This window comes from Cricetulus griseus, chromosome 4 (genome assembly GCF_003668045.3).
Source record: "Cricetulus griseus strain 17A/GY chromosome 4, alternate assembly CriGri-PICRH-1.0, whole genome shotgun sequence".
Lineage (NCBI taxonomy): Eukaryota > Metazoa > Chordata > Mammalia > Rodentia > Cricetidae > Cricetulus > Cricetulus griseus.
Window position 1 is genome coordinate 82,214,361 of NC_048597.1, and position 10,019 is coordinate 82,224,379.

The 10,019-nt window shown below is 43.0% G+C and overlaps 1 protein-coding gene across 12 annotated transcripts in view; it reads left to right on the plus strand.

Annotated features, from left to right (window-relative positions):
- Window positions 1-6,368, plus strand: part of Cdk8 (cyclin dependent kinase 8) — a 71,991-nt gene extending 65,623 nt beyond the window's left edge. For 10 of the 12 annotated variants that reach the window (XM_027413672.2, XM_027413663.2, XM_027413665.2 and 7 more), the window contains 4 exons: window positions 2,357-2,454; window positions 3,124-3,202; window positions 3,346-3,504; window positions 5,098-6,368. In XM_027413672.2, coding sequence (XP_027269473.1) covers window positions 2,357-2,454; window positions 3,124-3,202; window positions 3,346-3,504; window positions 5,098-5,223 — 462 coding nt within the window. In that variant the 3' untranslated portion in view covers window positions 5,224-6,368. Of the gene's footprint in view, window positions 1-2,356; window positions 2,455-3,123; window positions 3,203-3,345; window positions 3,505-4,963 lie in introns of all 12 variants that reach the window. The other 2 variants (XM_027413664.2, XM_027413667.2) reach the window with 2 other exon arrangements.
- The last annotated feature ends 3,651 nt before the right edge of the window (window positions 6,369-10,019 follow it).

Here is a 10,019-nt window from a genome sequence, read left to right on the forward strand (position 1 = left end):
GACCCACTGCCAGTGGCCTCATATACTACCCAAGCCACAGCATTGTCACCTGGGTTCAGGGGGCCTAATTGAGTCCTATGCTGGTTCCCCAGATGACAGTGCAGAGTCACTGATCTCTTACTAGCTCAGGTCAGCTGATTCTGTGGGTTTTCCCATCATTAGTATTGACTCCTCAGTTCACATTATCGCTCCTCCCTCACTTTGATTGCACTCCAGGAGTTTGGCCCAATGGTTAGTTGTAGAACTCTGCATCTGCTTCCATCTGTTTCTGGAAGAGGGATCTAGCTTTTCTGGGGTTGTGGATTGTAGGCTGGGTATCTTGTTTTATGTCTGGTAGTCTCTTATGAGTGAGTACATATTATATTTTTCTTTCTGATTTCGTATTACCTCACCTGGGGTTTTTTTTTTTTTTTTTTTTTTTTCCTAGTTCTGTCCATTTGCCTGCAAATTTTAGGATGTCATTGTTTCTTACTGCTGAGTAGTACTCCATTGATTTTGTGTAAATGTAGCACATTTTCTTTATCTATTCTTCAGTTGTTTCCAAGTTCTGGCTATTATGAATAATGCTGCTATGAACATAGTTGAACAAATGTCTTTGTGGTGTGAATGTGCCTCCTTTGGGTATATGCCCAAAGGTGGTATTGCAGGGTCTTGGGGTAGGTTGATCCCTAATTGTCTGAGAAATTGCTGTACTGATTTCCACAGTGGCTGTACAAGTTTGAACTCCACCAGCAGTGGAGGAGTATTCCCCTTTCTCCACATCTTCTCCAGCATAAGCTGTCATTGGTGTTTTTGATCTTAGACATTCTGATCAGTATAAGATGGAGTATCAGAGAGGTTTTGATTTGCATTTCCCTGATGGCTAAGGGATGTTGAGCAGTTCCTTAAGAGTCTTTTCGCCATTTGAGATTGTTTTGTTGAAAATTCTCTGTTTAAATCTGTATCTCCCCCCCCCCCCATTTTGGTTTTTTTGAGACAGCGTTTCCCTGTGGCTTTGGAGGCTGTCCTGGAACTAGCTCTTGTAGACCAGGCTGGTCTTGAACTCACAGAGATCCGCCTGCTGTACCCCATTTTTAAATTGGATTCAGCCCTCTGTCACATGTAGGGTTGGTGAAGATATTTTCCCATTCTGTAGGCTGCCGTTTTGTTTTGTTTACTGTGTCCTTTGCTTTACAGAAGCTTCTCAGTTTCAGGAGATCCCATTTATTAATTGTTGCTCTCAGTGTTTGTGCTGTTTGTGTTATATTTAGGAAGTGGTCTCCTGTGTTAGTGCATTCAAGGCTAGTTCCCATTTTCTCTTCTGTGAGGTTCAGTGTGTATGAATTTATGTTGAGGTCTTTGATCCATGATCCATTTGGACTTGAGTTTTGTGTATGGCGACAATTAGGCTTTAGGAACAGGGCTCAGCTCTCTGTCAGGCTTTGGGAACAGAGCTCAGCTCTCTGTCAGGCTGTGGGAACAGGGCTCAGCTCTCTGTCAGACTCTGGGAACAGGGCTCAGGCTCAGCTCTCAGTTTAAAAAAAAATCCTTGCAACACTTGTGTGGCACACTGAAGTTTGCAGAAGATCGGAACTTGTTATATCACATTAGGAACAAACATTGCCAGAAGGTATTTAACCCAGAAGTGCTGCGTTTCCATACTAGTGTGGTATCTCTGGATGTAGCAAGGATGAGCTCAGTGTACTACATTACTCACACTTACAGTGTGCTCTCTTTATTAAGAACTATCACAAATGCTGAACCATATATTTCTTTAATACTAAAACAAGCTATGATAGTTTGTACTATTTTTATTCTCTATCTAGACAGATATGGTTACAAAGAGGGGAACTGACCTGCCAGGTACTCTCAACCAGTAAATTTTGAGTCAGGGTTTGGACTAAACAGTTGAGTAGGGTAGCCTCTAGCTCCATGCACCTCTTGAGTACTTGATTACCTGGTATAGCTGTGAGAATTATTTTTTTTAATTATAATGCAGTTTTGCTGAATTTGGACACAAATCTAACTGCTGTGGCTTGTGCGTTGTTTATATTACAACACTTTCTCCTGTTAAAAGAAAAGCAACAGGAAATGCAAGTTTGGTCATTCTAAATTGTGTGGATAATGAAGGGACAAAGCACTGGGGAGGAGGGTCAGAAGGTGTTAAGTGTAGTCACCAGGAGATGATTGTGTGTGCTGTTGCATTAATAATTGTATCTTGTTACTGATAATTTGAGAGAATAAAAACCATTCATGTTGTAGTGTTAGCTTTTAGAAGCATGCCACCCCTCATGGGTACTGACATATAAGCTTAGGGATAGTGCACTAATGTTTTTGTGGGAGCATGCACTGATAATTCTGTGACTTGTGATTTCAGCTTCAGAAGTTGCTCACTATGGACCCAATAAAGCGAATTACCTCAGAGCAGGCCATGCAGGACCCCTACTTCCTAGAAGACCCACTTCCCACATCAGAGTAAGTGGTGGATTTGCTGACTTCCTGAATGCTGGCATCTTTAAGTGCTCTTCCTCTTAGTTGGCACACTAAGTTGCCATGCCTCTGAGGGATTGCACTTGGGCTCTGGTGTTCCTAAATAAACTCATGTTCTCTCTCTTTTTTTTTTTTTAAAGATCGATTTATTCATTTATTCATTTATTTATTTAGCATGTGTGCAGAACACTGCAGGTATGTCTGCATGCCAGAAGAGGGCACCAGATCTCACTACAGATGGTTGTGAGCTACCATGTGGTTGCTGGGGATTGAACTCAGGATCTTTGGAAGAGCAGGCAGTGCTCTTAACCACTGAGCCATCTCTCCAGCCCCCTCATGTTCTCTTTACTTTCTTTGTTTTAACTGGAGAAGGGCAGACAAACACTGAGCAGTGGTAAATACTTTGTACCAATGAGAGCTGTCCTGTTTGGTGATTATTGATTATGATTACACAGTGAAGAACCTTCCAACCACCTGCTGCAGTATCATTGGTTAAAGGATTTTTTGTATCAGATTTGCATGAAAGATGCTTTTATCTCTAGCTATGGAGACCAAGTCCTGTCTTCTTAAAACGTGACAGTGAGTCACCTAAGTGAAACCTGGGAAATAACAGGCATCATGTGATAGAGCTCTTTTCTTTCCTCTTGTGAATAGTGTTTTTGCCGGTTGTCAGATCCCTTACCCCAAACGAGAATTTTTAACAGAAGAAGAACCTGATGACAAAGGAGACAAAGTAAGTATTAAATTACAGTCGGCAGTGCCTTCCTTGTGGCCACCTCTGTGACCTTTGGGATGTGGCCACTTCTGTGACCTTTGGGATGTGGCTACCTTTGGTTCTCCTTCTGAGTTGAACTATTTTCTGTTTAACCAATTGAGAAGAACCAGCAGCAGCAGCAGGGCAATAACCACACTAACGGAACTGGCCATCCGGGGAACCAGGACAGCGGCCACGCACAGGGGCCCCCCTTGAAAAAAGTGAGAGTTGTCCCTCCTACCACTACCTCAGGTGGACTCATCATGACCTCCGACTATCAGGTATTACAAGTGTCTCGTACTGACCTGCTGTTCTGGGGCTTCTAAAGGATCTGTTGCAAAGTGTGGTCTATAGTAGATTGGTCTACCTGTCAAAATATATCAGCATAGAATATTACAGGTATGGAAGACTACAGAGATGGAGAGTAGAAAGGGATCCAACTTCTGAACAGACTTGGAATAGAAAGTCCAAGGTCAGCAATCCAGTAACTTGAGACCTCTGTGGTATATCACAAAGTATCTACTGCAGCTGGGAGGCAGTGCAGCAAGCAAAGCACTCCCACATGAGCATTCAGACTCCAGCATCCACGTAAGTGCTGTGTGGCTTGGTGGCCCATGGCAAAGATAGGATTCTAGTCAAGTCAATTAGCTCTGGGTTCAAATGAGAGACCTTGCTTCAGCATAAAGTGGAAAGCAATAAAATCAATCAACCTCAGTACACACACACACACACACACACACACAGAGAGAAAATACTTGGCTTCAGTGTTTTTCACCTGTAAAATGAAATTGGAAAGTCCTCTCACTTAGACTTGCTGTCTCTAGCATCTAGCCAGTCATCCATACTTGATGAGTGGCTACTTTCGTTTCTGAGTGGTATAGAATAGTGATGGAGAGCAGAGGCTTTCACCCCTAGCCGTCTCACTTACTTTGGGTTATCCTTGAATAGGAGGTCTAGATGTTGTCCGTGTCTTAAATGTAAAAAAGAAGGTAAAGTAGACAGCATCCACATTCACAGAGTTGGAGCAATGATCAGAATGTGAAGTTTGGGAAGGTTGGAATGGCTGTGTGTGCTGAACATGGCGGCCTGCCTATAGAAGCCCTGCATAGACAGTGCTTGTTATTTCTCTTTGTTGTTGTCATCACTGACAGTCTTCTGTCATTCACTAAAGAGTGAGTGCCCTTGCATTGTTGGGTACAGGTCATTAAGGACTCAGCTGTGTTCTGACTTTTGTGCTTGTGTTTGTATATGTGTTTATATACTTGGACACATGTGTGGATGTGAGGGCATGGGTGTGCATGTGTGTGGATGTGTGGAGACCCTAAATTGACATCCAGTATCTTCCTTGAATTATTTCTTTATTTCCTTTATTTACTGAGGCAGTGTCTCACACTGAACCTGGAGCTTGCAGATGCTGACTGTCTAGCTAGCCAGCTTTCCCTGGAGATCCCATCTCTGCACCCAAGTTCTGGGATTACAGATAGCAGCCATGCCTACTAGCTTTTACGTGGATTCTGGATATCCAAACTAAGGTCCTCATGCTCACGACTCAAGATATGATAAAATCTCCCCAGCATATAAATTGGTGTCTTTTATGTCCTATATTTAACCTTCCTAAAGAGAAACTTAAACTAATGTTGGAAGACTTGGGGTTTCATTTGCTTTCCTTCTGTTTTGTTTTGTATGGGCCAGTTGTGAGTTTGTTGTTGTTTGTTTGTTTTTATTATTTTAATTCTAAAGCCAGTACCTTGGAGAAAGTTTTACATCTTTGCTTCCTTGGAACAACGCTTCAGTCCCCTGTCGGCCTTGCTGGCATGGGGCCAGGCTACTTGAAGAAGTTCCTGAATCACATTTTCCCCTCGTCTTCTTTCCAGCGTTCCAATCCACATGCTGCTTATCCCAACCCTGGACCAAGCACATCACAACCCCAGAGCAGCATGGGATACTCAGCTACCTCCCAGCAGCCTCCACAGTACTCACATCAGACACATCGGTACTGAGCTGTGCTGGAGTCTGTCAGTGCACTGTTGCTCATGCTGCAGGGCTGGCTGCAGCACTCTGCGGGAACCTGGTGTGGGCCATGCGAATGTACTGTACAACCACATCTTCACAATGTCCAATAGCCAAGTTCCACCAGTTGTCACAGATTGGGGTGGTAGCTTCCAGGTTGTACCTAAGTTTGGAGTTAGACTTGAAAAGAAAGTGCTAGCACAGTTGTGTCGTCGGTTTGCTACTTCCATAGTTTACTTGACAGGGTTCAGACTGACCAAGCATAGTTTTCAGTGACAGTCTGTAGCAGTTGAAGCTGTGAAATGTGCTAGGGCAAGCATTTGTCCTCGTGTGTGGTGACTTTCAGTGTAACAGCGTTATCTGACCAATAGTACACACAAGACGTAAGGTTTAACTGGTACTTGAAACACAGATTATGTTAACAAAATAACTGAGACTTTAAAAGATTATTTTGGTACACCTTTCTTTTTAGTGTCTTATCAGTGGGTTGATTCATCATCTACAGAAATCAGTGTTTTATGACCAAGAATATCGCTTGGATTGTTTTGAAAGTACAAAAGAACTGCATAGTTTCTACTGACAGGTTTCAGAACTCCCAAAGAATAATTTCCAACTTAGAAGTTTGTTTTTATTGTCAACCTATGACTTGACTGGTCTTAAAGCTGCTATTTGATAGTAATTAAATATGTTGTCATTGATATAAACCTGTTTGGTTCAGCAAACAAACTGAGATGATTGTCACAGACAGTGTTTTATTTTTCTCGTTGGTGTTGCTGATTTGTGAGCATGCTTTCCGATGAAAAAAGCATGAGTGGTAACCTCCTTAAAAAGGCACGGCATCCAGTTCACATTCTTTTGTCCTGATTTAAAGCTGGGTAGTATAGTGCTCTTTAAACTTTGTTCAGTTGACTTTTCTTTTTAAAAAGTTGTTCACACATTTTTTTAGGGTGCCCTTACTTCAGCAAAGGAGAAGGAGTAGGAGAGCCTTAGAATTTTTGAGGGGAAAATACAAAGCTATAACATACAACGTACTGTATCAAACTATTTTACATGAATGACACAAGTATTCTGAATAAAAAATTGAACATTGTTAAAAACAAGGTGTTATGTAATAAATTTATTTTTCATAAATCAATGAATGGAGTCAGCTATATTTTTCATACTCACAAAGGGCCTTTTGTTGTAATTTTAAAATGTGCCTCTGCATGGCTCTTCCCTGTCATGCATTGGTGATATCTGTGTTGTAGCTGTGCTGTGGGGTGGTGGTTTAGGCTGAGGTGTGGACTCTGGGCAGCTGCTTAGGCCTGTAGTGCAGGGAGACCCTGCTCTACTCCTTTACCCTTTGTTCTTGCCTCAAGGTGAGAGACAAGGACTTCTTAGAGCTAACAGATCTTTTCTCAGAATCTGAGCCCATTCCTGTAAATACATTCTAGAACATTTCAGGAACCAAGGAATCACTGCATTGATAGGCCTGACCATAAAAGTAAGTAATTTTTAGGGATGGCCTTTTGACAGCTTTTTGTTTGTTTTTTGAGACAGAGTCTCTCTGTTTAGCCCTGGCTGTCCTGGAACTTACTCTGTAGACTGTGTTGGCCTCAAACTCATAGAGATCTGCCTGCCTCTGCCTCTGCCTCTGGAGTGCTGGGATTAAAAGTGTGCAGCCACTGCCACCACCACCTGTGGAGTGGCATATTGAATTTTCTCACCCCAGTTTACTCCCACACTGCATGCCTTTGATGACTCACTCCCCTCCTGGGCCCTCCCTCCTGTGACTGTGGTGTGGCTCTTGCCACCTTACCTGTCACCGCACTTCTTATGTGCCTTCCGCCTGATCTTCTAGTGTTTCTCCTTTGCTAAGTGGCCTAGAAGTTGAGTGAATATGAGGGCCATCTGTACATTCCCCACAGGATCTAGTTCCAGAGACTGGTTCAGTAGGACTCAAGTGGATTGGAAATGCAGCTCCTTTTTTTAACAAATTTCCCTAGTTCTGAGACATCAGTGTGAGAAAGTGTTAAGAACGACCATTCTGTGGGCCTGAGGAGATGACTCAGCAGTTCAGAGCACTGGCTGCTCTTCCAGAGGACCCAGGTTCAGTCAGTACCCAGTACCCATAAGTCAGATCACAGCCATTTGTGACTACAGTCCCAGATGCCCCTTTCTGGCCTCCATGGGTAGTACACACATGTTAGGTACACTCTGGCAAAACATTTTATTTATTTAAAAAAAAAAAAAAAACTTAAAAAAACTTCAGCAAGGACACTCAGCTCCATAGTGAGCAAGAGATTGAGCCACAGCAGCAGAAAGGGCTGCCATGGCTCACAGGGACTTTCTGTACTGACAGCCCATCTCCTTTTCCTCTTTGGAGTTCCAGAACCAAAAGCCATCATAACAAGCTCCACACTGATGCCAGAATGCCCAGGAACTATGTTCTTATATTGTCTGAATTTTCCTATCGTCACCCACTTCCTGAGTAAGTTTGTCCAATCTTGTGTTAAAACATGGTGGTGGCTACCAGATTGACGTACTTGACCTGCTTGCTTTCTGAGCTTCCATTTATTTCCTTTATGTCATTGTGTCGGTTACAGATGGCATCCTTAGGGTCATCCCTACCAATTGTCTCTATCACATACCTCAGCTTTATTTTGTTGTATAGCATTTATCACCTGACTGGCCAAGTCTGTTTCCCCTAGAATGGAAGCTTCTTGAGAACAGGACCTGTCACATGGTATCCACACAGCTCCTCAATAATGTGTGCAGGCTTGTGACTTTGTTAGGCTAGTGATCCCAACATTTCCAGGCGAGACCCACCTGTCCTAATTGACCATTTGCTGTTTGGTTATGCTGAGTGCAGCTATCCCAGACCACTCTTGATTCTCTGCCTCCTCCAGACTCAACCATGTCCCTGGGTAGCTGTCTACCCTGCTAGAGGGCCAGACAAAATCCAGCGTTATCTTTTCTCACATGCTCGTATGTCTACTTCAGATATATGGTCTATAGTTTAGCTTTATGATAGCATTCAATAAAACTCTGAAATTCAAGTTTGGATCTTCTCCAAGGCTAGATTGAATTTAGTCCTGATAAAACTGTTCTGAGTAATACATGGAAATCACGTTGCATTCACTGTACTTACTGACCAGCCTAGCTTACTGAGAATTACTCCATTAACCTACACCCTACTTCCCTCATCTCCCACAGGTGTCTCAACACAACAGGCCACATGAACATTTTAATGCTGAGACCATGTCTGTCCTCTGCTCATATCTCTCTGATACATATCATTAAAAGCAAAGACCTTACTGTACCCAACAAGTACCTACATACATATCATGGTGCCTTCTTGTAGTATCTGTCTTCTGATACTCTAACCCCACTGCAACTTGCAGTTCTTAGGGCTGCCATGTTTTATTGCTTCTTTTACTCCATCCTGTCCTTCTCTACTGCCCTCAGTGAAGGTACTCAGTACACCACCATTCTCTTCCCTGTGCCTGCTTTGCTTTTCGTAGACTATTTCATAGCAACAACAGGCACACCCTGTATTCTTTGTCCTCTCTAACAGAAGAGAAATTTCAGAGGACAGTCTTAATCCTAGCAACTAAAAGAAGATTCTAAGTGAAATGGCCCACGTGTTGGAGTCCTACTTGATTTCTAGCTGGGGATACTGCATTGGTGGTGGTATCGAACTTCAGGGTGAAGGTTCAATGCTTGAAGATAGTTGACTCTGCTCTAGGTCTGAGCTCTCACACTCCTTAGGACAAGCAGGAGCTTCTCCTACCACCACTGTGATAGAATGCATCCTTAAACAGTGAACCTGACAAAGCCTTCCTCTTTCAGGTTATTTCTGCCATACACTGTTACAGGGCAAGACAAGTCATTTGAGTAATCTGCTTTGGGTGTCAAATGGCATCTCAAACTGAAGCTATTGAAAAGAACTGTATTGGCCATGGAAACTTTAGTTTGTTTTTGTTTGGGAAGAGCTGTACACAGGATTGAATACTTTCTCAAATACAGTTGTCCCCATCTCCTGAGGCTCTCATCACTACTACCACTTTTATGTCTCTACAACTACAGGGCCTAAATTCAGTGTCCCTGCCTCCTTGAACTCTGCAAGTAGAGTTCTTGAAAATCATGGTGTTGAACCAAATTTATTACTTCAAAATGAAATCCCTCACTCTCACTAGCCATGGGAGACATAAAGGTGATCATGCATTTAGGGACTGAAGTATTGAATGTTTGGAATTTGCAAGAGGAAAGTGAGGTTGTTGTTTACAAACCTTAGATACTCCTTTAAAATTGCCACACACAGACCTCCCTCATGTTTTCAGTTGTCTAAAAAGAATTAAGTCTGTGTAATGTGATGGAGGTGCCTTTATAATATTAGGAGAAACTGTGGCCAGCCTACCCAAGCTGCAGGTGCCCAGGCCAGCCTGCATGAACATGCAAGGCAGCACTTTCTCCCTGAGCCAAGCCTGCCTCTATTCCCAGAGACACCAATGAGAAAGGACAAGCAGCAGAGTCAGCCACCTGAGCCAATGGGACCTTGGGAGAGGGTATAAAGGCAGGTCTAACTTCCTTAATAAACGAGTCTGCAGCACTCTCTGCTACTCACTGACTCCCAGTGCCTGAGTCATTGTTGCTACGTCTTCTCACCCCCTCCTCCAAAGGGTATCTGAGCAGGATCACCCGGAACAAGTTACAATTGAGCAAAAATAATAGGCAATTTAAAACAAGGCATGCTGTGGAGGCCCTGTGAAAGGAGAAATGAAAATGTGATCAATCTCAACCCTCG